Source organism: Lutra lutra, chromosome 4 (genome assembly GCF_902655055.1).
Source record: "Lutra lutra chromosome 4, mLutLut1.2, whole genome shotgun sequence".
Lineage (NCBI taxonomy): Eukaryota > Metazoa > Chordata > Mammalia > Carnivora > Mustelidae > Lutra > Lutra lutra.
The window spans coordinates 173,499,539-173,527,386 of NC_062281.1; the positions used below are offsets into that span (position 1 = coordinate 173,499,539).

General features: G+C 54.7%; 4 protein-coding genes across 8 annotated transcripts; 2 read left to right on the forward strand and 2 right to left on the reverse strand.

The window, feature by feature from the left end:
* Positions 1-4,272: 4,272 nt before the first annotated feature.
* FAM167B (family with sequence similarity 167 member B) lies at positions 4,273-5,835 on the reverse strand. 2 transcript variants are annotated; one of them, XM_047728779.1, is made up of 2 exons: positions 5,360-5,835; positions 4,273-4,772 (listed from the first exon to the last, which is right to left on the reverse strand). In XM_047728779.1, the coding sequence occupies exons 1-2, from the start codon at positions 5,618-5,620 to the stop codon at positions 4,476-4,478; spliced, it is 558 nt and encodes a 185-aa protein (XP_047584735.1). In that variant the 5' UTR covers positions 5,621-5,835; the 3' UTR covers positions 4,273-4,475. The 2 variants fall into 2 exon arrangements, with proteins under 2 accessions (XP_047584735.1, XP_047584736.1); XM_047728780.1 differs by having other exon boundaries at positions 4,273-4,706; positions 5,360-5,825.
* Positions 5,836-7,413: 1,578 nt separating this feature from the next.
* LOC125097217 (myotubularin-related protein 9-like) lies at positions 7,414-13,807 on the forward strand. Of its 4 annotated transcripts, XM_047724849.1 has the most exons (11): positions 7,428-7,447; positions 7,598-7,918; positions 8,096-8,204; positions 8,442-8,567; positions 8,682-8,855; positions 9,374-9,600; positions 11,002-11,163; positions 11,324-11,465; positions 11,548-11,768; positions 13,272-13,423; positions 13,506-13,807. In XM_047724849.1, exons 1-11 carry the CDS (start codon positions 7,443-7,445, stop codon positions 13,628-13,630), a joined length of 1,764 nt encoding a protein of 587 aa, XP_047580805.1. In that variant the 5' UTR covers positions 7,428-7,442; the 3' UTR covers positions 13,631-13,807. The 4 variants fall into 4 exon arrangements, with proteins under 4 accessions (XP_047580804.1, XP_047580802.1, XP_047580805.1 ...); XM_047724848.1 differs by having other exon boundaries at positions 7,414-7,918; positions 11,608-11,768; XM_047724846.1 differs by having other exon boundaries at positions 7,422-7,918.
* A 73-nt stretch (positions 13,808-13,880) lies between these two features.
* EIF3I (eukaryotic translation initiation factor 3 subunit I) lies at positions 13,881-21,603 on the reverse strand. The gene is made up of 11 exons (XM_047724853.1): positions 21,466-21,603; positions 21,280-21,372; positions 19,917-20,004; positions 19,539-19,604; positions 18,439-18,588; positions 18,220-18,347; positions 15,569-15,679; positions 15,356-15,445; positions 14,985-15,058; positions 14,195-14,287; positions 13,881-14,055 (listed from the first exon to the last, which is right to left on the reverse strand). Exons 1-11 carry the CDS (start codon positions 21,586-21,588, stop codon positions 13,974-13,976), a joined length of 1,098 nt encoding a protein of 365 aa, XP_047580809.1. The 5' UTR covers positions 21,589-21,603; the 3' UTR covers positions 13,881-13,973.
* TMEM234 (transmembrane protein 234) lies at positions 21,554-27,848 on the forward strand. Its single transcript, XM_047724855.1, has 5 exons — positions 21,554-21,602; positions 21,877-22,028; positions 22,852-22,918; positions 26,755-26,847; positions 27,124-27,848. The coding sequence occupies exons 1-5, from the start codon at positions 21,587-21,589 to the stop codon at positions 27,216-27,218; spliced, it is 423 nt and encodes a 140-aa protein (XP_047580811.1). The 5' UTR covers positions 21,554-21,586; the 3' UTR covers positions 27,219-27,848.

The window sequence follows — 27,848 nt, forward strand, 5'->3', positions numbered from 1 at the left end:
CCAGGGACAGTGACCTTGGCTCATGTTGTAGATGCTTTCCAAAATGGGCCTTTGTCCTTCTCAGAACTGTGTTGACTTCCAGTCAGATCTGTGAACCTTCTGGATCACCACAGGGAAGTCCTCCGTTCCCTGAGAACCTCGCCTCATTCTCTTGCCCCAACACTTGGCCCTTTACCCTTTCAGGAGAACCTCCGTTCCTGAGCCATAAGGGCAAGGGACTCTTGAGTCATCTGTCAGCACGTCCTGGAGGAGAGGGGTGCAGACCGAGGAGCCCGCCCGAAGCACGTGGAGAGTCAATGTGTTCTCTGGCCCCTACAAAAGGCTGCAGGCCTTGGACCTGGGGACAAGAGAAAGACTGGGGCATGCTGACTGGGTGGAAACTGCGTGTCAAGAAAAACTACAATGGCGGAGGGTAGGGTAAGGGAAACCTGGAAAGTCTGGCTCACATGGGGATGTCCCCCCATAAACTGATGGCTCAGAAGAAGGTGAGGGGTGGGCAAGTAGCTGACTATGCCTTCCTGGGCCTCTGCCTTCCTAGGGTTTGAAGCAGCGATCAGAGAGACCAGCTGGCCTGACGCATACAGTTTGGGGGTGTGTGGGGGGCGGGCGGTGAAGCCAGAGGAACCAAGTGGCCTCCTCTGATACTCGGCAGGGGCAGGAATGGCAACTTTCCAGACGGAAGTGCTGGCGTCCCTCGCCCAGGGCCAACTGCACCCCTGTCTCAGTTAAAAATAGCCCTTCCTCTGCCCTGCCCTTTCCATTCTCCGTCCTTCAACTTTCCATTCTCCGTCCTTCAACTTTCCAGCCTCCGGTCAGATACTTCCGCTCTGGAGGCCCCATCCCAGATAACAAACACGCCCTCCCATATCCATCCGCTTGCAACAGAAGACACTTCTGCTTCTCCAGCACCGCTGGTCAACAAGGCTAAAATCACGTCTCACGTGTCCCTCCGGATGTTCTGGGTGATTACTCTCTCTCTCAATCTCTCTCTCTCTCTCTCTCAATCTCTCTCAGAAGATTCTTGTCACTGGGGTCTGCCCCAGCAACCACTAGGATTCCTGGGTCCCCGACTCAAGCTTGACCATCATCCTGCCCCACGGATAGGGGTGGGGGAGACCGAGCCTAGACCATCACCTTCTCCCAGGGACTAGCTCTGCCACTGCCTTGCTGAGTGACTGCAGGGAGGGAGGGCTTGACCTCTCTGGGCCTCAGGAAGTTCGTCCATCATGGGATTAGGGACTGGACTTGGTGATTCCTTTTTAAAGGTTTTATTTGTGTATTTATTTGAGAGCGGGAGAGAGCAAGAGAGCACAAGTCGGGTTAGGACAGAGGGCAGAAGCAGAGGGAGAGGGAGAAGCAGACTCTCCGCTGAGCAGGGAGTCCGATGTGGAGCTTGATCCCAGGACCCTGAGATCATGACCTGAGCTGAAGGCAGAGCCCCTGGACTTGGGGATTTCTGAAGGCTTTTTTCATATGTAATAGTCCATGTGTCGGATCTCCCAGAAAAGGCTCCCAGTGAGGTAGGGACCAGTGGCAGACAGTGTGGCAGGGTTGAGAGACAACGGCTACACAGGTAAGGCTACTTCTTACCAGCTGCACCGCCTGCCACCCACCTGGCCTCCAGCAAGACTTTTCTCTCCCCCAGCCTGTAGGGCTGCTGAATACCCAGGGGCCCAGCCCCATGCCTGGATGCAGCCCCCGCTGTCAGGCACCACCCCCCCCACCACAGTCCTAGACCCCTGTTTCCAGGACTCCTTACCTGCCCAGCCCAGGAGCCCCTGGCCCCATTCACATGGTCCTCCTGGCCTAGCCTGGCAGCTCACACACAGCTTCAGCTCCCTTCGTTAAGGTAGCCACCGCCTGTCTTAGCCCGCCCACGTCCCACCCTGACTTCCTGCCTCCTCCTGAGGGCTCCGCAGCCAACTGGGCCCCAGCAACCCAACCACAAGCCTCCAGCACCCCAAGCTTCCTGCTGCCATAGCCCCCCACTCATCAGCCCCTGGGGGGGTCCTAGAGATCTCCAGGCCACCCTCAGGGTGGCACTTGGAGCTGAAGAGAGGATCTTTTTTTTGAGAGGATCTTTGATGGAACCTCCCTCCTGTCCCCCAGGGAGCACCTGGAGAAGAGATTCAAGGGCAGCCTTTATACCCCAGTGAACAAGGGGCAAGCAGGCAAGTGGCACTGCTGTCACAGTCTGAAAGCGGGGTGACCCTCTCATCACAGTCTAGAGGAGGCAAAGGTAACCCCACTCCAGAGTCAGAGGAGAGAACACTATCTCTGCTAATCAGCTGGGGAGCTGAACACCCCATGGTAGGGTCAGAGGTCAGGCTAGGACGGCTGCCCAGCGATAGTCATGTCATCTCAGGGCAAGAGTCAGAGGGTAGCTAACACCCTTCTGAGAGACAGAATGCTGGACAGCAAGCTGTTTAAGGAAGCAGGCAGGACAACCCTGTGGCTTCAAGACAACCGAGTAACAGCCCCTGTTGGGGGCAGGAGGCAGGATAACACCCACTCATCAGGGCGAGACTTCTCATTCAGGGAGAGGCAAGCCACAGCCCCTGCTAGAAATGTCAGGCCTGCCATCATCTCCTGCAACAGGTGGGAGACAGACAAACACTCCTGCCCGGGCACCCAGGTGCAGGCAGCTGGCTGGCAGGACTTTCAGTCAGAGACAGGAGACAGGAACCTTGTCACAAGCAGTGAGCAGGCCAAGAATCTTCCCTTCCCCTGGGACCAGGCTGACGGGGTGGGGCCATCAAAGGCCAGGTTCCAGGTCACCGGTGTTATGAGGAACCCTGCATGGCTCTATGAGGCACCAGAGCTGGGCCTGCCCCCACCCCCCCACCTCCTCACCACCCCAGGAAAGTATAAATGTGTCACAGTCCCCACCGCTGGAACTTACACTTAGTGTGCAGGCTGGGGGAGGGGAGCCCACAGAGCATTGTTGGGGTTTGTGAGGGGGAAGCTGATGCTCTGTGTACCTCAGCTGCAGAGGGAAGGGGGAGACAGGAAGTGGGTGGAGGGAAGAGGAAGCCCGAGCTGGAAAGTCAGACAAAGCCTGTACTACAGAAACAAAGGCTGAGGAGGTGCAGTGTTTAAAAACCTACAGAGTGACCCAGAGCCCTAGCAAGGTCCATCTCTGGGCCTCCACACAACAGTACTAATACCACTCGTGATGGCAAGGATAAGCAAGAAAGAGTTCATGGGTTTTGAGTGTTTGTTTTAAAGATTTTATTTATGTATTTGTCAGAGAGAGAACATGAGAGAGAGCACAAGCAGGGGGAGCAGCAGGCAGAGGAAGAAGCAGACTCCCCACTGAGCAGGGAGCCCAGATGCAGGGCTCAATCCCAGGACACTGGGATCATGACTGGAGCTGAAGGCAGACGCTTAACCAACTGAGCCACCCAGGCTGCCCAGTTTTTTTGTTTGTTTGTTTTTGTTTTTGTTTTTGTTTTTTTAAAGATTTTTATTTATTTATTTGACAGAGAGAAATCACAAGTAAGCAGAGAGGCAGGCAGAGAGAGAGGAGGAGGCAGGCTCCCTGCTGAGCAGAAAGCCCGATGTGGGGCTCGAACCCAGGACCTGGGATCATGACCTGAGCCGAAGGCAGCGGCTTAACCCACTGAGCCACCCAGGCGCCCCCAGGCTGCCCAGTTTTGAGTGTGGTCTTATTTAAGACATCCCCAACTACTGTGGAGTAGAAGTAGCATTGTAGCATTTTCAGTTGAGAGGTAAACAAACAGCTTCAGGCTTAAGGGGCCTTCTCAAGGTCTGGTGGAAATGCGTGATGGAGGGGTGCCTGGGTGGCTCAGTGACCCTGGCTGCCTTCAGCTCAGGTCGTGATCCCAGCGTCCTGGGATAGAGCCCCACAGCCAGCTCCCTGCTCAGAGGGCGTCTGTTTCTCCCTTGGCCTCTCCCCCTGCTCGTGCTTTCTATTTGTCTCTCTCTCTCTCTCTGACTCTCAAATAAGAAAAAAGAAAAGAAATGCACAGTGGAGCTGGCTTGGAACCCCGGTTTCCGGGTCCTGCATTCTTTAGCTGCCTGTGGAGCTGTCACCTTCCGTAGGGGTGATTCAGGACTTCAAGTTCTTGCCCAGTTCTGAACTTGCTAAGAGAGGGAGACAGAGCTGGAGCTGGGAAAGAGATGGGATCCATCTGTTCGCCTCTACCCCCAGCCCAGGACTTCTCTCCTGTAGTGGAAGCCCTGGCCCCAGCTACAGACAACAAACACACAGCAACCTTGGGCCCGAGTAAATAACTGTGGAAACCTTGATGGGAAGCACAGAGGGCCTTTATTGAAGAGCCTGGGGGTGCGTGAGCTTCTCCCCTTCCTCCAACCGCCCCTCCCCTAGGGCAGCAGGGGTGACAGGATGCTGGGGCTTTATGCTCCCAACGGAGTGACAGCCCCCCAACCCTCCCATCACCCCTTGCCAGGTGCTAGGGCCTTTGAGGTCTCAGGAGGCCCGCAGGTGCCCCTCAGCAGAGGGTGAAGCGCCGGGCACTGATGTTCATGCGCGTGAGGCCGAGGTGCCGCAGCGGGGGCGCCAAGGCTAGGCCGGCCCCCGGCTCCAGCTCCAGCTCCAGCTCCGCCTCGTCCAGCAGCTCTCGGTGCAGGTGACAGGCTTGGTCCACCTTCAGCCGGTGCAGCTGGGCCCGCAGCTGAAGCAGCTGCCCGGCCAGCTGCTGGTCCTGAGCCCGCATCTCCTGCTGTGGCCGAGAGGGGGCGTAAGACCGCTGTACCGGTCCACAGCTGCTCGCGTCAGTCTTCCCTTCCTGTCAACACCCTGGGTCTTTGCACAGGCTGTGTCCTCCCTACCCCCTCTCGTCCCAGCTTGATCCCTCCCCGTGGGTCAGATCCTGCTCTAAAACTAAGGGGCGATTGTTAGACAAATACAGGTGCCTGGGGGCCTCACCCCAAGTCGACTAAACTCCAGTCTCTAATTTAGAGGCTAGACATCTTTTTGTTGGCACATATGGGGTTAAGAGCCACCTGCATAATGCTGGCCTCCTCAGCTTCTGCCTACAGTGTGGTCAGTGCCTCATTTTGTCCTTCACTGCATCTTGGAGGTATAGCAATTCTCAGGTTCTCAGGGTAGGGGAGGCCATGCCCCCCAAAGGGCAAGGATCTGTCCCCCCAGCCTACAGAGCTGACTACAGGAGTAGTCGGCAGTAGGTAGATTGGATGGAAACTGCTTCAGCAAGTCTCCCTGAATAAATGATTGGACAAGTCCTTTCATGACTCCTTAGCCTCCAGAGCCACAGGAGTGGGGCGGTTGCTGGAGGTGAGGGCTGTCCTTGTCCCTTCCCCAAGCCCACGGTTCCTGGGTCCCAAGGATGACTGTCCACCCCACCCGACTCACCAGCTCCCGTCGGAGCCACTCAAGGGCAGAATCCATTGAGTCGAAGCCGCAGAGGGCACCGGGACCCCCCATCCCAGGTCTGGTTTGGGCCCTGCGCCACGCCTGGCTCTGGACCCGGGCCGTCCACTCCAGGTATGAGGGCCGCCGCGTCTGCAGCCGCAGCTTGGCCGTCAGAGCCTTGACAGAGTCCAGGCTCTCTTCCTCCTCGTCCTCTTCAGTTTCTTCACCTACTGCCTGGAATTTCAGCGGCCCTAGGGACATGCTGGCTTTGGGGTGAGTGACGGGGCAAAGCTACAGCTCTGGGAAAGGCTGGCAGTATGGCTGGGGGGTGGCGGCGGGAGCTGAGGGGGACAGAACTGTGCCAGGGAGTATGTGATGGGGACTGTCCAAGGTGGGTCAGGGAAGCCGAGTGTGTCAGGGTGGGTGAAGAAGAGGTATATGAGGCCGACTGTGCAAGGGCTGGGATTTTCCTGGCCTGCTAACCCGGGAGCCACGTGATGCCATCCGGATGGGGGCAGGAGGAGTCCTGCTTCTCCTGCCCCTTGGATGAATTTTATTGTCTTTGCCCAAATCGGAGACACCCAGTTCCCAGAAAGGAAGTTGCTCCAGGATGAGAAAGGCATCATCCACGCTAGAGTCTTGGCCTTCTTCCCAAGACCCAAGTTAAGGGGGGGTGGGGAGTGGATAGAAGGTTGATGAGCTGCCCTCTGTCCTCATGACATTTGGACAAGTCACTGACTCTCTGTTGGGACAGATCAGTGATTTCGAGCTGTACTCTAAGGACCTTAGGTTCCCTTGGAAATCCCTCAAGGACTGTGTGTGGGTTAAAGGCAGAGCTGTAGATGGGCTCCTAGACCCTCCCTCTCCCTGCCCTTCCCAGGGCTTCAACCAGAGCTCTTCCCTTTTTTAAACTTTGTATTGAAATATAACAGATCCACAGAAAACTTTGCACATCATAAATAATGACATGCCTTGCTGAATTCTCCTGAACTAAGCCCACTTGCTTACCCAGCACCCAGATGGAACAACAGAACATTCCCAGTGTCCAGGAGGTGCCCCTGGCCTGTCACTGCTCTCCCAATCTCTGACAGCAGTGATTAGTTTTGCCTTTTTGTGTACTTTCCAATGGTTCTCAAACTTTAGTGTGCATGGGCATCTCCTGGAAAATGTATTTAAGGCGATACATGGGGGTGGGGCTGACAATTTGCATTTCTAACGAATTCCCATCCCAGCTGGTCTGGAATTTTACAATTTGTACTCCTTTATGTGTGGCTACTTTCACAGCTCATTCCGATTTTATGTTTGTATTATGGGTGTCCACCTATGATTTCTTTTCTTTGTGTGTGTGTGTGTTTTAAAAGAAGGACTTTGCATACATGCATGTGCATGTACACACACACACACACACACACACACACACACGCAAGCAAGCCTGCAACCTAGTGGACCAAACGGCCCTTTGAAGGCAGGTGTCGGTCTTATTCTACTTAGTAATCACTGCTTAACACAGTGTAGGCATCAGTGTTTAAGGAATGAAAGAATTAAAAAAACAAATGAAAGCGTAATTGAATGGATTCATAGATGGATGGATGGGTCCTCCAGTAAATCCTTTCACCTCTTGTGGTTTACCAGCTTAGGTGTGTCTCTTGCCAGCCTGAAAATCCTAATGAACAGAACCTTCCTCAGTCATCCTTGGGTCCCCTCACCAAATACAGGGCCCAGCTCCGTGTGTGGGCAATTCATATTTGGTTGAAGGATGGAGTGGTAGAAGACGGGGCTTCCGAGGGCAGGACTAAGCCAGAAGCAGCCCCCATAGAGGGCGCCTTCAGGCAGGGACTTCCAGCTGTGGTGGGGGAGGGGCGCCAGCTACACAGCTGCTTGCTTTTAAGGTGGACTAAGGGATTTCCCCCACCCAGTCTCAGCGGTAGGGGGAGGAAGCAGACAGTTTCCAGTTTCACGCCCACCCTTTCCACCCTTTCCACCAGGGTACAAAAGAAGAAATGGTAATATTTCTTTTTTAAGTCAGCGAGAGTGAAGGCACCTAGGTTAAAAAAACGTGTTGAATGCCACCTGAGACCGAGGCATGAGGTAAAGGGCTTTAAGCAAGATTATTCTCCCCATTTCACAGATGGATGAAATTGAGTTTTCCTCAACAGGGTCTGGCTGGGGTCCTCGCTCAGAGGTGCTGGCAGTAGGATGGGGAAATTCCTGTGAAACTGTTCAATGGCTTCTTCCAAGGGGCCTCCTTAACAGCTGTCCTGCCGGCGTCGCCAGCTGCCCCGCCAGTTCCTGTCCCTTTCCGAGCCCGCGCTCGCCCCGCCTGACGCTCCTGGAGTCCGCCCTTCTGCTGGGCCCCAGGCCCACCACAGGCGGAATGGAGTTCTCGGAACTGATCCGCACCGGCCGGGCCCAAGCCAAGCTGCTGCGGGGTCCGGAGGCGCCCCCACTGCGTGGCACGCTATGCGTCACCGGCCACCACCTGCTGCTGTCGCCAGGGCCTCCGGGGGCTTCAGACCTGTGGCTTCTGCTGTTGCGTAGTGTAGACTCCATCGAGAAGCGGTGAGACGTGGCGGGGGCGTCCCCGTAGTTGCGAAGCTCGCGGCTCCGCAGAGGAGGGGGAAGGGCAAGCGCAGCTGGAACTGGTGCCCCCTTGCATCACGTCCAATCCTGATAAACTCGTTTCTCCTCCCCTCGTGGGGGGCGGGGGATTCTAAGCCGAAGCCCGTCCATCCCCAGGGTCTCCGGTGACTCCGGCACCATCACGCTGCGCTGTAAGGACCTGCGAGTGTTGCAGCTGGACATAGAGGGCGTGGAAGCCACGCTGGACATCGCCCGTTCCATCGAGGTGCGCCAACGGTGCTCGCGAAGCCCTTAAGTGATCCCTATTTGGTAATGACGGGAGTAAACGGGCTCCTGCGCGAGGAAACTCAGCATCCGGTGTTATCCTGGCACACAGCTAACAGCGAGGGATGCAGGGTGGTCTGGAGTACGCGCAGAGGAAGGAGCTGCGGAGCGGAGGGGCTGGGAGGGCGCGCGTGAGACGATTCCGACTTGGCCCAGATCCCCCGACTTCCTCCCCCAGGCGCTGTCGTCCTTGGAATCGGTCATCACTTCCTTTCCGTTCTTCTACCGTCCCAAGGGCTTGAGATTGGGCGACGCCTGGCACTTCCACCCACCCGAACGCTACTACAAGCGGGTAGCTCGCGAGGTGGGTGCGGTCGTGGGGGCCAGCGGTTGTGCGAGCACCGCGCCTGGAAGGGGCGTGAGGTCCGGGCGCTCACGGAGTGCCCTAACCCGGCCTTCCCCTCTTTCTGCACCGCAGACCAACGCCTGGAGGCTGAGCGAGGTGAACGAGGACTTCAGCTTGTGCCCCAGTTACCCCCGCGCCGTGATCGTGCCTCGCGCTGTAGACGACGATGCCCTGGCGCGATGTGCCCGCTTCCGCCAGGGAGGCCGCTTCCCTGTGCTCAGCTACCACCACGCTCCCAGCGGAACCGTGAGCCCGCCCCTCCCCAGAGTCCGCCACTAGGAACAACTGAGGCCCTTCTTGGCCCTTTTCTGCACCGGCCGGGCCAGTTAGCCGCGCGCTTGCAGCCCAGGCTCCTGCCCTTTGTGGCCGCGCTCCATCCTCCCCTCCAACGGGCCCCGCCCCCTCCGTTCCGCCCGCCCTCCCCGGACTCAGACCCCGCCCCTCTCCCCGGCTGAGGAGTCTCGCGGATCTGGGCCCGGTCCCCGGCCGTTCGGGTTCCTGGAGTCTAGTAGGGTCTTTGTCAACCCTGGACCTGCCCACTGTCTACTCTTAGGGTCCCTTTCCCCTTCGGCTACACCCCACCCAAGCCCGGGCCAGCGCCTTGTGAGTTCCGCCGCTAGGGGACCCTGCCCTCCAGCCCGCACCTGCCAGCTCGAGACCCGCCTTCGCCTTCGTGTGTAGACCTTCCCTAGGGGCTCCCTGAGCGAAGTCCCCCGGCCCGGGCTGGGTGTCTATGGCTTCTGGAGTGGAGTGCCCATCCACAGGTGCTGCTGCGTTCCAGCCAGCCCCTGACTGGTCCCCAGAAAAGGCGCTGCGCTGAGGACGAGTTGCTGCTGCGAGCCGTGCTGGCGGGAGCTCGCCCTGGAGCCCCGGGCTTCATCCTGGACACGCGCTCCGCTCAAGCCGCCAAACAGGCCCGTGTGACTGGGGGTGGCACCGAGGCCAAAGCCGCCTACCCTGGCTGGAAACGGCTGCACCGGCCCCTGGAGAGGTGAGAGGTCTTTCAGTCCTCTCCTGGGCGCTCTCCTACCGGACCCTTCAGGGACACGTGTGTGTAGGGGGGAGGCAGGAGGAGTAGGGGGGTGTCTTCCAGGAACCTTGGGGACTGTTAGGCATTTCTGGGTAGCCATCCTATCCGGTAAGCATCCCCACTTGCACCCCCCCCACTGACAGAGCTCATTCCTCTCTAGGCACCCGAACTCTGCCTGGAAAGAAAAAGCGTCTCTTTACATTAAACTGACACTTGTCTTTGTCTTCCAGGAACAGCTTCACCACACACACACACACACACACACACACACACACACACACACACCTCAGCTCCCCATGGGTCCCAGTCCTCCCCTGCAGCTCTACCTGCACAGCCGTGTCTATCTAGGCAATGGTAGTACCAAGAGCAGGTCCTCAGGGAGTTTCTGTGCTTTGAGGAGAGTGGAATACAAAACCATTTATTCCTTTATTCAACCAGCATTGACTGAGCCAGGAGGCGGAGACCGTGGGCAGCCCAGACCTGGTTGCGAGATCAGCAGTATGAGGGCAGTTAGGGTCCGGTGTGACAGAGCTGGTGCCCCTCTCCTGTGTGTAGGGAGTGCAAAAAAAAGTTTCCCTGAGAACTGGAGGCCTTAGCTGACACCTGAAGAGGAGGAAGGGCCAGAGAGCAGAAGGGCGTTCCAGGTGGGAGGAACAGCCAGTGCACAGGAGCTGAGCCTCGGGTCATTTGTCCTGTTCGGGGAGCTGCAGGCACTTCGGAATGGTGGATGTGTAGAGTGTGGGGTAGAAGCAGAGAGAGCTGGGGCTAAAGGGGAATAGGGACCAGAGCAAAGGTCTTGAATGCCATGATTTTGAGCTTAGACTTTATCCTAAAGGTGGGGGTGGGGGAGTGAATTGCAGGCTTTTACTCAAGGCTAGAAAAATCTCCATGAGATTTTCGGGCAGGAGGTCACATTGGTGATCCTGAGCTGAGCAGTTCCTGGGAAGCAGGAAGAGGGACCAGAATTCTAAGAGGGTTGTGTTTCTCTTGTCGGACTGGGACTCCCCAGGGACTACCGTGTTGCTCCTATCAGACTGGCCTACAACAGTACTGGGATGCTTCCATCAGACTGGGGGTTTCTCAGGGCATTGTTTCCTAGGAGGGTTGTGTGACCACTCCCCAGGTACCCCCCAACAGACCAGGTCTCCCCCAAGGGGTCTGGGGTCTTCTCCATCAGATTGGAGAGTCCTCCAAGATATGGACTCATTTCCATGAGATTAGGTGGGCTCCCCAAAGGGTCCTCCGTCCCTCTTGTCAGATGGGTTCCTCTTTGTCTGCATTGTTGGTCTGGAGCACTTGTTCCCAGGCTGTGCTCACCAGAGTTTGGTTGGGGATGGAATGACCAGATTCCCATTTGTACAGGGGACGGCCCCTACAGGAGAGTTTCGTGCGGCTGGTGGAAGCCTGCGGGGACCTGGAGCAGAGCATGGACGGCTGGCTCAGTCAACTAGAGGCCTGCCACTGGCTGGCACATGTGAAAGAGGCCCTGAGCACCGCCTGCCTAGCAGCCCGGGGCGTGGAGAGGTAAGCCCCCTGCCACAAGGCAGAGAACAGGGCAGACAGCAAGGCCCTCAACCCCTGGGCACAGTAAGCACAGACAGCCTGGAAATGGGTCCATTTGACTCCTGGCCCGGCCACCCCAGGCTGGGAAGGACTGGCCACTGTTAACAGCCCTGGCCCACAGGGAAGAGGCCTGCGTCCTGGTGCACGGGGCTGAAGGCACAGACAGCACCCTGCTGGTGACTTCGCTGGCCCAGCTCATCCTGGACCCCTTGAGCCGGACCATGACTGGTTTCCAGGAGCTGGTGGAGCGCGAGTGGATCCAGGTAAGTGGCCGCTCAGCCCCAGCCCCGCCCCTTCATCCAGAGACCCTGCTTCCTTGTGCCCATCGCTCTGCCCCCTCCCCAGGCCGGCCATCCCTTCCAGCTGCGCTGTGCCCACTCGGCCTTCTCCCATGTCTGCCCCAAGCACGAGGCACCCACCTTCCTCCTCTTCCTGGACTGCGTGTGGCAGCTGGGCCGCCAGTTCCCGCTGTCGCTGGAGTTTGGGGAGGGGCTGCTGTTGGCCCTGTTTGAGCACGCCTATGCCTCCCCTTTTGGCACCTTCCTCTGCAGCAGCGAAAAGGAGAGGTGAGCGAAGGGGCTGTCATGGTGGGTCAGGGGCCAGGCGCAGGCCAGGCTGCGTCAGCGCCGAGGTCCCTAGAAGACATCTTTCCCTTTTGGCTGAGTTTCTCTTTGGGGAAAACTCTTGCATGTTCTCTCCTCCCCTGCCTCCACATCTCACCCCCTTCCCCCTAACTTCTGCAAACCCAGATTTGAATGGGCCCAAGGCTCATTCTTCAGACCTACCCACTCTCTTCGGAGCCGAGAACCAGTGCACCCCTAGCTTAAAAACAAGGACTGAAGGGGAAAGTTGCTGCCAAAGAAATCACTTCCGGGGCTCTCTGCCGCTCCGCAGGGTTGATTCCAGTGAAGCGAGAGTAGAGGTTGGAAATGGAGTCGAATTGTTTGGGCTTAACTTCTGGCTCCCATCACTCACCTGCTGGGTGATCATGGAAAACGTGTTTCCTGTCAGTAGCACGGAGTCTTCTAGCAGCCGGTGTGGAGGGGTGAGGGGGGACGTGTGGATTAGCCAGGTTAAAGCATGGGAAGTGCTCAGCGCAGTTTCCAGCAAGGTGGGCACCCCAGCGGTGGTGGTTCTTACAATCTGGTTCGCCTGTTGCTTATGCTCCCAAGCCCCCCAAAGCCGTCTTTCTCTCATCAATGTGACGCGAGGGAAGGGAGGGCCCAGTCCTCTCTTCACTTTTGTTGCCACCCCCCCGCCCACCCTGCCCCCCACCCTACAAGGTTGTTTTCACTGACTCCACAACTGGGTCACCCAGCTGAGAAACCGTTATCTTTATGTACCTCCCTCTCCTGTCCTCCATATATAGCCTTTCTCCTAAAACTTTCTTATCTTGGCCTTTCCTGTCAAAGGGTCCTCCTATATTAACCCCACTCCAGACCCTTCTTTCCATGTAGGCTGTGGGAACAGCCGCCACACTGTTCTCTGTCACCAGTTTAAAAAATTCACTAACAAACAGGAGAGCCCGGGCAGCTCAGTTGGTTAAGCATCTGACTCTTGATTTCGGTTCAGGTCATGATCTCGGGGTCAAGAGATCGAGCCCCGTCTTGGGCTCCTCAATGGGCTCCATGCTGGACGTGAAGCCTGCTTGATTCTCTCTCCCTCTCCCTGTGTCCTCCACACCCTGCTCACGCTTTTTCTCTCAAAATGAGAAAAAAACAGAAACCCAGCAACACTCACTTGGGCCCATTTCCACTTTCTTGCTCTTGGCCCTGTATTTCCACGCTTTTGGACACCTGGTGAACTTCTGCGGACGGAACCAGCCACGGGGCCCATTCTCAGTTACCTTTCCTCTTTCCACTTCCAGGCAGAGCTAAATGATCTCCTGAACTAGAACTTTGTCTTGTTCTACTTTATTCCAGTGCCCGGTTCAGGATGTGACTGGCAAGAACCTCTGCAGGAAAAAGGGGAGGTTGTCACTGCCCCCAGGGTGGCGGTCACCCTAACCAGGGTCCCCGGTCCAGAATCCCAGAAGGCATAGCTTGAGTCTGGAAACTCACTCCCTACAGATGCCTGTGTGAAGTGAGGACTCGAACCCACTCCTTATGGTCTGGGCTCAACCAGCCGAAAGTGCGACGGAAACTCCGGAACCCGCTCTACGTCCCCAATCCCTTGGCCATCTGGCCCTCTGTGGAGCCCCAGAGCCTGCGACTGTGGCAAGGTGACCCCCCTCCCCCACCTCCTCCCCTGGGCAGCTATTTCCTCTGCTGAGCTTCCTTATCTGTCCTCCTCCTCCTCCTCAGGCCTGTTTCTGCGCTGGATCTGCCCGCCTGAACCTTCCCAGGTGGCTTGGGAGAAGGTGTGGCAAAGACTGGCATCTAAGGAGAAGACAGACCGCTGTGAGCCAACCTCTAAGCCCCAACTTTAATTGCTGACTCCTTGGATAGTGGCTGAGATGTTCAAGACCCCTCCAGGTCCCTCAACACCTCTGGACCTTGGATGAGGGCACCTGCTACCCAGCCTAGTCCAAAACATACCAAGACTCCAGGTTTCAAGTGTCTGTAGTGTAGGGAGGTCTAACTAATAAAGATGTCCGTGAATGGTACCAGCTTGCTGGGGTGTCACTGAGAAGGGAAAAGGATGACACAGTCCCCACAAAATTTCTGACCAGAAACCACTTATTTCCAAACTAATTTATTTCTCAGAGTCCAAAACTTTCTGTGAGCCCTGGCCCAGAAACTTCTCCAGGTCCCGATGGCGATCCAAGCTTCTTAAGCCTCAAACTCAAATTCAAAGTACTGTGGGTCAAAGTAGTGGATGCGGACGTAACCATCTTCGCCTCCACTGCTGTAGCTGGAGAGAGACAGAGTCAGGGACCAGTCAGGTGTCCCCTGTGAGGGGAGGCAGGCACGGCAGGGGGCGGGAAGCAGGACACAGGAAAGGGCCAGAGACCAGACCTGGGGTGAGCTCAGTTCCCTGCACAGGACCCTACCTCTTGCCATCAGGATGGAAGGCAACACTATTGATGGGTCCGAAGTGACCCTTGACTCTTCCAAATTCTTCTTCAAAGGCCAAGTGGAAGAACCTGGAGGAGGGTGGAGGGAAGGGAAAGGTCACTCTCCATCTCCTTCCAAGGCATATTGGACGTACCATTCCCCAAAGGCAAAGCAGAAAGTGGGGAACCGGGATGAGGGAGAATGAATGTGAACAGAACAAGAGGAAGGTAAGACTGGACCCAAGTGTCTGCCCGCAGGCCTGGCTAACACTTCCTTACTACGTGCCGGGCAGCGAGTAGGAACTCATGCACTAAATGTGCACTATTTTAAAAGAGAAGCCTACTACTGCTGTCCCCAATACAGAGTGGAGGAAACCAGGCGCAGAAATATGAGGATGGGTCCAGGGCCTCAGAGGGAGCCCCAGTTCATGCTCGTAGCGGCTGTATTACACACTTGTCACAGGAAGGTCACAAATCTGACTGTAAGTCCTAGCAGGCGATGAAATAAGGAAGTCTCCTCAGGTATGTGGTTTGTGTCCATCACGAAAGATACTCCGTGGGGTTTCAATTTTGAAAAGCCCCTCCTTTTAAATATTTTATTTATTTGACAGAGAGAGAGAGAGAGAGTACAAGCAAGGGGAGCAGCAGGCAGAGGGAGAGGGAGAAGCGGGCTCCCTGATCAGAGCCCGATGCGGGACTCGATCCCAAGACTCTGATATTATGACCTAAGCTGAAGGCAGACACTTCACCCACTGAGCCACCCAGGTGCCCCATCCCCTCTCTTTACCTGGCTTCAAACTTGCCAATCCTGGTGGAGGTGGTTGTTACGTCCATGGCTTCCTGACCACCGCCCAGCACCACCTGAGGAGAAGAAGAAACTCTACCCGGGCCCAAAGGGCAGGCAAGTCCATTTTCCATTTTTTACCCCCACCCCATGAGATTTTAATACCTCCTACATCAGACCAAGAGGATTCGAAGGGCAGGGCCCACACAGACCCTTCAGCTACCTCCTGCCCTGCCCTCTGTGGCTTCCCTATCTTCCAGCCTTCTCATTGCTCTGGCAATCTCCCCTCTACCTGACACTATTTCCCAAAGAGTTCATATCTCAATTGCTAGATGAACATCTAGATCCTGGAAGCCTGGGTGGGGTCCCCTTACATGGTCATAGTTGGGAGAGAGGGCAGCTGAGTTGACTGGACGTTCCGTCCGGAAAGTCTTCTGGTGTTCAAGAGTTGTGGAGTCAAAGAGCTAGAGAGAGAAGATGGGGGAAGAGGTCTGTAACAGGAGTCTTTCTGAGGCAAAGCCGGGCAAGAGGAAAGCTTTGTAGGGGGTGGGAGCAGCACCCCCCCCAGACTCCTCGCCCAGGCTCACCTTGGCCGTGTTGTCCTTGGAGGCGGTGACAAACATGGTCATGTCCCTGGATAACTGGATGTCATTGATCTGCCGGGAGTGCTCCTTGACATTCACCAGGACCTCTCCAGACTGGGGAAGGCGGAAGAATGAGGCTCCAGGCGGCCCAAGCTCTGCCAGCCCCACTGCTCCGCTGGGGTTTCTATACAGCTCCCTGTCCCGGCTAGGGGTGGCGAGGCAGGAGTGTCTGGGTGGGTTGGCCTAAGTATCCCCTGAACAACATTCACCCCCACTCCCAAGCCCCCATCCCAACCTGGCCCAGGTGTACACACTTCATCAACACAATTAGTCAGGCTAGGAAAACACGGGCTGATGGGAACAAATCTACGGGCCCAGGAACTAATCAGCATGTTACACTGGTAGAGCCGTTTTCCCTTCCTCCTTCTTTCAACACAAAGTCCCCAGATTGTGAACGGTCATACTCCGCCGAGCACTGTGCCATGTGTTCAACACCTGACTTCATTCATCCTCACAATGACCCTATGAAGTGGGTCTTTTTTTTTTTTTTTTTAAGATTTTATTTATTTATTTGACAGAGAGAGATCACAAGCAGGCAGAGAGGCAGGCAGAGAGAGAGGAGGAAGCAGGCTCCCTGCTGAGCAGAGAGCCCGATGCGGGGCTCGATCCCAGGACCCTGAGATCACGACCTGAGCCGAAGGCAGCGGCCCAACCCACTGAGCCACCCAGGCGCCCCATGAAGTGGGTCTTTTAAAGGCCATTTTCAAAGGCAGAAAGTAAGGTTCAGAGGGGTGATGTGACTCGTCGGAGTTCCTGCAACCTGCAAGACGCAGAGAGCTTGTGCTCACCCCCTGCCCGGTCAGGGTCGGGGTCACAGTCCACCAGGACTGCTGCCTGTCCAGCTTTTTCTAGATCGTCTCAAAGGGCTACTTCATCTCCTGACTTCCCTTCCGACTCAGCCACCTGCTAGCCTGTGCAGCACAAAGAGCAGAGTCTGCGAGTCTGCCCTCAGAAGCACCTCTTGCTACCTCAATTTCTCTCTCTGGAAAACAAGAGGACTAAAAGCCTACCACTCAGGGTCACCGTAGGGATACTGGGACTGTATCTCATCTGACTTTGTTGTGACCGGAACCTGGCCTATATCCTGCAGACACTGGTTAGATGATTAAAAGGCCTTGTGGGCACTGCGCCTCGCACACAGGAGACCCTCAGAGAAGTTTTTTTCCCCCTTTCCTCAGTTATTTTTTGTTGTTTTCAAGTAAGCTCTATGCCTATCGCAGGGCTTGAACTCACGACCCCAGATCAAAAGTCGCATGCTCTACTGACTGAGTCAGCCAGGTGCCCCATTCCTGAATTATTTTAACTCCTTGTGAGAAGCATGTATTTTTGTCTTCTCCATCAGTGTGGACACATGGTAGAGCCTATCTGGCTTCTATATTTCGGGGAGTAAGCACTAGCTTTGCAGTCAGGCCTATCTGAAGGCACAGAATAGCTCCACTATGTGCTAGCACCCAGCATTATGTATGCCTTTGACCTTGGTTCCCATTCCCTTCCTGCGGGCGGGTCTGGGGCGGGTCTGGGGCCTAGAGGACTATAGTTCGTGTTTGCTGAGTGACTGACTAACCCTTATGGTAGTATGCGCCAGCCCTGGCCAGGAACCCAGGCACCCAGATGCAAATCCAAGACAGGCCACGCTTGACCCTTTCCTTACCCCCACCTTATCAGTCACCCCTAAATGTCTCTTGACTCTGTCCGGGGCTCCACATCCCCAGAGCTACTGCCTCATTCAGGTCCATTCTCTGAACTAAGCCCGCAAAAGCTTTCTAAAGAGAAAAATCTGATTGCCAATTGCCATTTAAAGATTTCCTCCTGGGAGCGTCTGGGTGGCTCAGTAGGTTAAGCGTCTGCCTTCAGCCCAGGTCATGATCTCAGGGTCCTGGGATCGAGTCCCACATCAGGCTCCCTGCTCTATGGGGAGTCTGCTTCTCCTTCTGCCCCTCCACTCATTCTCTCAATCCCTCTCTCAAATAAATAAAATCTTTTATAAAAAATAAAGATTCCCTATTGCCTAAGGAAAATCATGGTTCCTTATCTTCCAGCACTCAAAAAAAAAAAAAAAAATCTAGTCACTATCCACTTCCCCCAATACTGTGTCCCAACCCCAGACTCTCTTCTCTTCCTGCCTGAAGCTCCATTTATTCTCCAGCGTTGATGTCCGGGCCACCTTCTCTGTGACCGAGGGCACTCTCTGTACTTGGCTGAGACCTCTACGGTGGCAGAACCCACAGCCCGGCTCCCGTGCCAGCTGTCTGCCAGTCTGTCTCCCAGGGGCAGGGCCCACGTCTGATTCAGGTCTTTGTCCTCAGAGCCCAGCGCCAGGCCTGGCACCCAGTGGTGGCAGGGAAAAGGCTTCCTTGTGATCACTCTGAACATATCCTGAGTACTCTCTGACAAGTTTTTCGAACGCCTGATGTCATTGAATCCTTGCAACGTTTTACAGAGAGATGGGCTCAGGGGAGTAACTTGACTGAGTTCAACTAACTAAAAAGTGGTGATCTCTGTATCTGAACCCAGCCCTCGCTCTGCACTACTGTGCTATCCTGCCTTGTGAAGGGACTCATTCTGCTGGGCTCGGCCCGCAGCCTCCTCCTCACCTTGGCGCTATACTGGTTGAGCTCCCCGCCTTCGTGGCCTGCGATGATGCACTCCCCCAGGGGTCCCCAAACAGCACTGGTGATCTTGGAGTCGTTGCAAGGGATCTTCATGTAGGGCTCATTGTTGTCTGTGGCAGGGGGAGAAGATGTCAGGCCCTGGGCTCGGGAGCCGCGCCCCTCACCCCAGCCACAGTCCCAACCCCCACAGCGCAGGCTCACCGATCTGGCTCGGATCCCGCAAATCAAAGAAGCTCACAAAGCACTGGTAGCCCATCTGCTTGTCCGTGGAGAACATGATGATGTTGCCGCCAAAGTCAAAGCCGCACGTGCGGACAGCCGAATTGGTCTTGAGGAGGGCCAGCTGCTTCCCTGGGGACAGGCAGAGTCTGGGCTACCCCTTGCCCGACAGCATCGAGGGGAGGACACTCTCTATCTTCCTGTCTGCTGTGTCTCCAGCTCTAGGGACCGTAACCCACCACCGCCGCCTCCTCACTATGCTTCAGCTCAAGATTTTTAACTTCCGCCCCACCATCTCTCCTCAGACATCCGGTTGCTCGGGCATTGCTCCTAGTGCCTGTAATACCTCTGTCTTCTCCTCAGGATGCCTTTCTCCAACACAAGGATCTGCTCTCCTTTCTCTGCGTGTCCCCAGAACCCAGCAGCAACCCAGCACAGAACTGGGTGCCCAGTAAATATTTGCTAGATGGGGCAGCTTAATAGGCTCCCATGTCTTTCGTCTGTTCTTCCAATATTCCCCACTGCTACCTGAGCTCACCAAAATGAAACATACTCTTCCCTGCTCAGGGACCTCCACAGCATGCCAAGTCCTATGGAACAAAGCCAAGCCCTTGAGGCTGAAATTCGAGGCCTATCCGGACCCTAGCCTGCCTCATCTTCTCTCCTGACTGTCTATTTCATCCCCCAAGAAGCAAGAGCTCCCATCAGATCAGATGACTTGGACAGGACACTCTGCCATGCGTTCATTCCAGAATGTGCCAAAGTGGTGCCTCTTGCTCATCCTTTAAGCCCCAGCTTGTATGACATTTACCTTGGGAAACTTTGCCGGGTTGTTCCTGTCCCCGTTCCAGGCAGTCAGCTGCCTCCCTCTAGCCTTCCACAGTGCTCCGTGCTTTCTCTCATGGGCCTTCTAGCTTACTGTACTGCTTCTTTTCTGGTCTCTTCCTCTCCTTGTCTCTTTCTCATTCTTTATAACAGGAGGCATCTCTGGGTTGATCTTTGTTTCCCCAAAACCTGTTCACCTAAACAGGTGCACTGTGGGTCCTCACTGTCTGGTGAAAAGGCACATGTTCCAGACTTACCTGTTTCACAGTCCCAGAGACGACAGCTGTTATCAGCTGAGCCGGTGAGAACATGTTTGGTGTCCCCTGAAGAGGGTGTTAAGAAACATGACCGAGTTCACCTGAGCCCTTGTCCACCTGGAAAACCAACGGACTCACCTCCCCGTTCAGCCCCAGACAGCCTTTCTTCCTCCCTCACCTCAGAGCATTCTAACCTCCTCGTCTAGAACTGGCACTTGTCCTGAATGCTCCCCCAAGCAGTGAACGAACCAGGGATTAGGAGGTAGGCATCATTCCCAAGACCCACAATAGCATCCCAAACTCCCAACTCCCAAGTCGGCAGCCTCTCCGTTGCTGGCAGACCCGGGGAGCACAGACTCAGAGCAAAGACAAGGATACAGTCAGCATCTACACACCACACAGCTCCAGTATGGCCCATGTAAGTGCCCAGCCTCTCACCGTTCACAGAGTACCACACATTGACAATCTGGAGGAGTCAAAGACAGTGTGACAGGTGGTAAACATCCCAAGCAGAGCAATGGCCTCCTCCTTGGAGGTTCCCCAGGAACCCTCAGCAGCCTCTAGCCAGGCTAGATTTTGCCCTCTTCTACTCATCTCTTGGGAACAGCAGCTTGCCGATAAAAAGAACAACTTCTGGATTTTCCTCCTTCCTGCAGTTAAGTGGCAGGGGAGTGAGGAGGCTTGCAAAAACATCTCCATGCCATTGTCCCGGTCCTTCCCGAAACCCTCAACTACACTGCTTCTCTCCTCTGAGCTTATTTTCCTGTCTGTAAAATGGACACAACAATAATGCCTTCTTCAAAGGGTATCTGTGAGGCTTCAATAAAATGATGTCTAAGGAATTTAAAATGTAAATGACTAACAATTCTCCATTAATATGCACGAGGTACTAACTATGCTCAGCTCCTTACTTGAATAACCTCATTTAACCCTAAAGACAACCCCACGAGGGAGGTACTATTAGTACCCATAATTTATAAAAAAGGAAACCACGTTTAGAAAGGTTAAATGACATGCTCAAAGTCACACTGCTACTCGGATGCAGGGGTCAGGATTCAAGTCGGGTCTGCTGACTTCCAAACCCCCAGTTTTAGCTACTAAAATTAATGTCTTCCATAGGGAAGTGTCTCAAAAGGCTGTACTGTGAGGGGCTGTTCGCACTCTGTGAAAAGCAGGATGGGGCCCAGAACGACCTACTGAAATGAGACCAGGGACACCTCCAGTAAAGCAGTCCTCTGTTGCCCCTCACGGCCCACGGATCAGCCTTCCTCTTCTAGAGGTGGTCTGTTCCCTGACCCTGGAAGAATAGTCACCCTAGTCCCCGTTCCCCTTCCTTTTTTTTTTTTTTTTTTAATTTATTTGTCAGAGAGAGAGGGAGGGAGAGCGAGCACAGGAAGACAGAATGGCAGGCAGAGGGAGAAGCAGGCTCCCTGCCGAGCAAGAAGCCCGATGTGGGACTCAATCCCAGGACGCCGGGATCATGACCTGAGCCGAAGACAGCTGCTTAACCAACTGAGCCACCCAGGCGTCCCCCCGTTCCCCTTCCTTAATGGTCTCTTGCTTTTTTCCTCCCGGCCACTCCTATCAACAACAGCCTCTTTCGCGATATAATGCTCTCGCCCACCTACTCCCGGCAAAACGGGCTTGTGCACCTGTCGCCCTGGCAGAATGAACTCGCCCCCTCCCGGCGCCCCCCAACCCCCGCCAAGGTCCCGCCGGCCCGCCCTCTGCCAACGCTCACAGGGTCCTTGGCCACCGTGAAGAGGAGGTCTCCCTCGCGGTTGTACTTAATCTGCGTAATGGATCGCTCATGGCCCTGCAGCAGGATCGGCTTCTGTGGGGATAGGACAGGTGTGTCGGGGCCCAGGCTCGGCCCCCACCCCAGTCCCAGACCCCCAAGTTAACAACCCAACTCAGGTGAACTCACCATCCCGGCGCGGACGAGAGGAAAGAAGCAACGTGAGTAGGACCGGAAGAGGTTTGGCGCCACTTCCGGATTGTGGGTCTCCGCCCCTTCGTTTCCGGAAGTGGACGGGACCGGCGTTGCCATGGCGGCGTCTCTAGGTGGGTAGGCGGCCCCGCCCCTCTAGGGGCTTCCCAAACCTCGCCGGGAGTACATTTCCCGCTCCCTCTCCACCACCTGACCTTGACCCCTGCCCGAACCCCAAACTCCGGCCTCCCGGGGTCTGTCCTATCCGCCAGTCCCAGCCGGGGCGTCGGAGAGCGGGGGAGGGATGTAGGGGCGGCTGGCTGGGGAGGGGAGGGGAGGATCGAGGAGGACCAGACCCGGCGAGCGGCCGTTTTTTTGGAGGTGAGGGTTACTCGCATCTCCATCCAGGACAGGTGCTGGCTCTGGTGCTGGTGGCCGCCTTGTGGGGTGGCACACAGCCGCTGCTGAAGCGGGCCTCCTCTCGCCTGCAGCAGGTTCATGAGCGGAGCTGGGCTCGGCAGTTGCTGCAGGAGATGAAGACCCTCTTCTTGAATACTGAGGTGTGTCGTGTATGACCCCTTTCTCAAACATAGCTGCTAAAAATTTGGTCTCTGGAGTCAAACGAGTCTGGGTCAGAATCTGCTCCCCACCAGCTTACTCGCTGGAAGCTCTTGGAAGAGTCAGTTTTCCTCCTTGAGCCTCAGTTTCATCATCTGCAAAATGGGAATGTTAATGGTAACCACCTCATAGGGCAGTTGTGAAGATTCAGTGAGGTAAGGCACCTAGAGCACTTAACATTGGGTCCAGTACATAATTAGTGTTCAATCTATGGCTGGTATTACTAATATTTTATTATGGTGATCCCTCCAACAGACCTTCCTAGGGAGGACTTGGGGCTTAAATTGACCCTGGAGAGGGAGGTTAAGGAAGTATATGGAGAACTACCTCTGACCCCAGTGCTGCCAGTCTAATCTAGTGGGAAAGAGAAGACAGAGACACAACCACGTCTCAGGGCTAAGAGCTGTGAGAGATGTACAGATTAAGTGCTTCCTGAGTTCACAGGAGAGAGGCTGGACCTAGGAGCCTATGGGAATGCTTCTTGGAGGGAGTGACATTGGCGTTCAGAGACTTGCAGGATGGGGGTGGGGTGGGAACTAGCAGGGCGGAGGGAGAAGCATTCAAGGCCGAGACATGGAGTTCAGTCAGTAACTTGCTGCTCACTCTGGAAGGGTCCTTTTTAGAAGGCTAACCACTCTCTGGACCCTTATAGCTATAAGGAAGCTTCCTTGGAGCTTCCTCCAAGGAAGTGTGTATCTAGAAGCTCAAAGAAGTCAGTGCTTCTCACTCAAGCATCATACTGATGCAGATTTCTTCTGTTTCCAGTACTTGATGCCCTTTTTCCTCAACCAGTGTGGCTCCCTTCTCTACTACCTCACTTTGGCGTCAACAGGTGGGTCTCTGACTTAGAACTGCTGTGCTCAGTGGTGGAGGCCACCCGGAAGAGTCACTTGGGGAGGGGGCCTGAAACACCCTGTTCCCATGAGTGAAGGAGACCCCACCATCTGTGATTCCCTCTTTGCACCCTCTTCTCTGAGCAGCTGGGGGCACAGTGGGCTGTTTATAAGTATGCTGCCAGGCACTGGGGTTGGTTTGAAGCCTGGCGGTCCTGTGCAGCAGCGGAGGAAGAGGGAAGAGGGAAGGCCGGCAGCTGGCCTTGACACTTGCTTCCACGGTGTGCCACCTGCCTGACCTTGAGCGAGTCTCTTGTTTGAGTGTTGTTTTTACAGGGTGGTTTTTGTAGCACTGAGAGATTACATTCAGTGTATGGAAAGCGTCTAGCCGAGTAGCTGATGTACCCTTATAGGAGCTCAGCAAGCAGCTCCTTGTTTCCTTCCTCTGTGATTGTTGACTGTCCTCTGCTGCGTCAGATACTGTGCGAGTTTTACACACTTTGTAGCTGTACCGCGGAGATACTACAGGTTTGGTTCCACACTACTGCAGAACAACAAATGTTGCAGAGCAGATCAGATGAATTTTTTTGGCTTCCCAGTGCATATAAAAGTTATGTTTAGTAGTGCCCAGCTGGCTCATTTGGTAGACATTGCGACTGTTGATCTCAGGAGCATAAGTTCCAGCACAGGGTTTACTTAGAAATAAAATAAAAACAATGGGGCACCTGGGTGGCTCAGTCGGTTAAGCAGCTGTCTTTGGCTCAGGTCATGATCCCAAGGTCCCAGATGAAGCCCCACGTGGGGCTCCCTGCTCAGAGGGGAACCTACTTCTCCCTTTCCACCTGCCTGCCGCTCCTCCTGCTTGTGCTCTCTCTCTCTTTTTCTGTCAAATAAATGAATAAAACCCTAAAAATAAAAATAAAAAAAGCAAGTGGGCGTGTGTGTTGTGTAGTTGGTTAAGCATCTAAACCCTTGGTTTTGGCTCAGGTCGTGATCTCAGGGTTGTGAGATTGAGCCCCGCATTAGGCTCGTGCTCAGCGCAGTCTGCCTGGGACTCTCTCCCTCTCCTTCTGCCCCTTCCCCCCTACACTCTACAATAAATAAACCAATCGATCTTTAAAAAAGAGAAAGAGAGAAGTGCAATAAAACGAGTCAGGCCTGTATTTGATTCTCATCATGGCACTACAGAGCAGACCTGATGATCTCCATGTAGGAGATGAAGTTAAAGAATTTGGGGCAACTTACTTCCCTTCTCCAAGGTCCCAAGCATGTCAATGCAAAAGGATTTGAAGCCATATATTACTTAAAGTTTATGCTCTTGAGGTTTACTATGAGAAGTCTCCCTTCTGTGGTTTCATCTCTCCTGGAATCTCAGCCAAGCACCCCGGGAACTTGAGGGGAGTTTGGATCCCCAAGAGCTCTGGGGCACCCCTTGGAGGCCATGGGAGGGTGAAGAGACAGGCCAACCTCCAGAGCTGCCCCCTTAGCTTCAACTAGAGGCACTCCATGTTTCTCTCTTTTGCATTTGAGGCTTCTCATAAGGCATCATTTAAAAGAAAGTTCTGGGGGCACCTGGCTGGCTCGGTCAGTAGAGCACACCACTCTTGATCTCAGGGCCATGAGTTCAGGCCTCATGTTGGGCGTGGAGATTACTTAAATAAAACTTAAAATAAAGCTTGGAAAAAGAAAAGAAAAGAAAGTTTGAAAACTTGGTGCTCCCTGCTGCCCAAGAATGCTGAATGCTCTGGCCAGCTGACTACACTTAGCCCTTTACCAAGTTTTGAGCAAATGGCAAGATTCGGGTCCTGTTATGTCATCGTCTGCCCCACCTCCATCCTTTAGCATCTGCCTGTGACAATAATCAGCTACAGTGGCCACTATATCAAGGATGTATATACTCAGGGACTAGACATATGACCGTTTCACTGTATAGCAGCCCTGTGGTACGGAGATGCTCTCACCTTGCTAGCACTGGTGTAGGGTACAGTGAATGAAGACCTAACCAGGGTCACATGGAGACCTCTGCTCTTCCACTGCCCCCTGCTGCTTCCTTTCCCCATCTACTGTCTCGGACCAGTCTTTAGCAGTCACGGCGTGCCATGGAAGGGGTGTAAGCCCAGGGGACCAGCTCTGAGTAGGTAGGAGTTGTGGTCAGTTTCTTGGATGGGAAATCCCAGCTGTGGTGGAGACTCTTAGGGGATGAGAAGCAGGACAGTTCTTCCTTTTAGTCCTGTCATATTCAAGTAATTCAGTGTCTGATTGGTACTTCTCTTTTTTTGGTATGTGTGTGTGGTAAGAACACTTAATACGAGGTCTATCTTCTTAGAAGATCTTTTTTTTTTTAAAGCAAGCTTTACACCCAATGTGGAACCTGAACTCACAACCCTGAGATCAAGAGTCACATGCTCTACCGACTGAGCCAGCCAGGCGCCCCTATCTTCTTAAAAAGTTTTAGGTGTGGGGGCGCCTGGGTGGCTCAGTCTGGGTTAAGCCTCTGCCTTCAGCTCGGGTCATGATCCTGGGGTCCTGGGATCGAGCCCCAAGTCAGGCTTCCTGCTCAGCAGGGAGTCTGCTTCTCCCTCTCCCTCTGCCATTCCACCTGCTTGTGGTCTCTGGCTCTATCTCTCTGTTTTTTAAAGATTTTTATTCATTTGTCAGAGAGAGAGTGTGTGCACAAGCAAGGGGAGCAGCAGATAGAGAAGCAGGCTCCCCGCTGAGCAAGGAGCTGGACATGGGACTCGATCCCAGGATTCTGGGATCATGACCCAAGCTGAAGGCAGACGCTTAACTGACTGAGCCACGCAGGTGTCCCTGCCCCCCCCCAAAAAGTTTTAAGTGTACAAAATTTAAGCATAACACATTTTAAGCTAACCCTGTTAACCAGATAGGTCTTTCAGGTTTGTTTATTGGGAATCAGTCCCTTGGAACTTCAAAAGTAAGGGACCGATCCTGGGTTGTCCCCTACCTAAGGCCCAACCCTGTGGGGCCTATCCTGAACATGTACCTGACTTCCCTCAGGCTCCATGTTTCGAGCCCGAGCTGAAACAGAATCAGATGTGCTTCACGGGCTGTTTTGTTTGTCCACCTCTCCTTAGTTCAGTCAGGACATAGGCTTTGGAGTCAAGCAGCCCTCGGTTTAAGTCCTCGATTTGCCTCAATGTACGTGTCTTCTTTGAGCTTTTGTTTCCTTTACACACGGTGATAATGCTCTTTTCGCGGTGCTGTTGTGAAGACTGAAGATGTGTACACAGGTGGCACTTAATAAATGGTGGCTGCGCTGTTGCACTCATCTACTGCATCCTCTTGGCTTTGGGGCCTATCTGTCCCAATATTCTTGCGATCTCAGGAGCTCTTTGAGTGCAAAGACCTCATCCTTAGCCACAAACGAGGGTGGTCCCAGACCACCTTATAGTTTGGGTCTTCGTGCAGGAGTGGAGGGAGCATAAAATTGAGAGTCAGGAAACATGGTTGGAATCCTGAGCTTTGCTGCAGTTTCATCAGGAAAATGAGATACCCTTTTTTTCTTTTTTAACAGGCTGTCTCGATAAAATGTGTTTTGTGCCTAGAAAGACCATTTTGGGGGGCACCTGGGTGGCTCAGTCATTAAGCATCTGCTTCGGCTCAGGTCATGATCCCAGGGTCCTGGGATCAAGCCCCTCATTGGGCTCCCTACTCACCGGGAAGCCTGCTTCTCCCTCTCCCACTCCCCCTGCTTGCATTCCCTCTCTCAGTGTATCTCTCTCTGTCAAATAAATAAAATCTTTAAAAAAGAAAAGAAAAGAAAGAAAGATAGTTTTGGGGCATCTCAGAGATTTTTTTTATTCTGATCATTCAGATCTGACCCTAGCCGTGCCCATCAGTAACTCTCTGGCCATTGTCTTCACACTGATTGTCGGGAAGTTCCTCGGAGAGGATATCGGTGGGAAAGGTAAGTCAGGCCACTGCACGTGTGGGTAGGCGCCTGTTGGGCCTCCCCACCCCAATCAGTCCTTCCCCAGAGCCAGCTCCTATGGGCGGGAGAGAGGAGACTCTTTCCCCATCCATCCCCTTTCCTCGGCAGCTCTCCTGCTTCCTTATGGCCATCCGAGTTTCCTTCACCTGGGCATTCCGGGGACAGACTCCCTCTGCACTGGTCCCTCAGCCCTGCACCAGCTCCTCCTAGCATGGCTGGGCTCAGCCCCTTGATTTCTGTCTGTCCCCGCAGGAGCATTCACAGGCATGGTGCTCACCGTGGTGGGGATTGCACTCTGCGTCACGAGCTCCGTGAGCAAGACCCAGGAACAGCTGTCTGCCCTTTGAGGGGACCCACACCACCCTCCAGCCCTGCTGTGTCCAGGAAGCCCCTGAGCCGGGAGGTGCAGCCAGGGAAGCAGATGGACCCAGCACCTCCCGCTCTGAGCCTCGACACCCTCACCTCTTCCGGGGCTGGTAGCTACCTCGAGGCGGCTCTCGCAGGAGAACCGCAGCGAAAGAGCTGTTCGGCTGCTTGGATTTGCCACCAGAGACCTCATACTTCCCCAGCAACCCTTCTGCCGCAGCAGCTCTTCCCGTGCTGTCGTGTCAGGCCCCCAGCCCAGTCACTGTCACTACAGCCTGATCCAGACTGTTCCAGTAGCAGAGTCCACAGACAGCGCGGAGACGGCCACCGGCTGAGCGAGATGCAAACAGGATGCATCAGGGCTGTCAGCGGCCTTGGCTGGCTGAAGCGGGGACCCAAGGGGAAGAAGGGACAACAGAACGGCAGGTGTAGAGGACACGAGCAGCCTGTGGCCTGGCTTGGCCCACCTAGGAGGTGGGTGGGAGTCCTCAACCGCCTGCCCCCTTCAGACAGACAGCCTGGGTCCCCCACCCCGCGTCACTTCTGCCATGTGTCATGGTGACTGGTGAGGCATAGCCTCAAATAAATCTGCACGGAACGGATGGAGGACA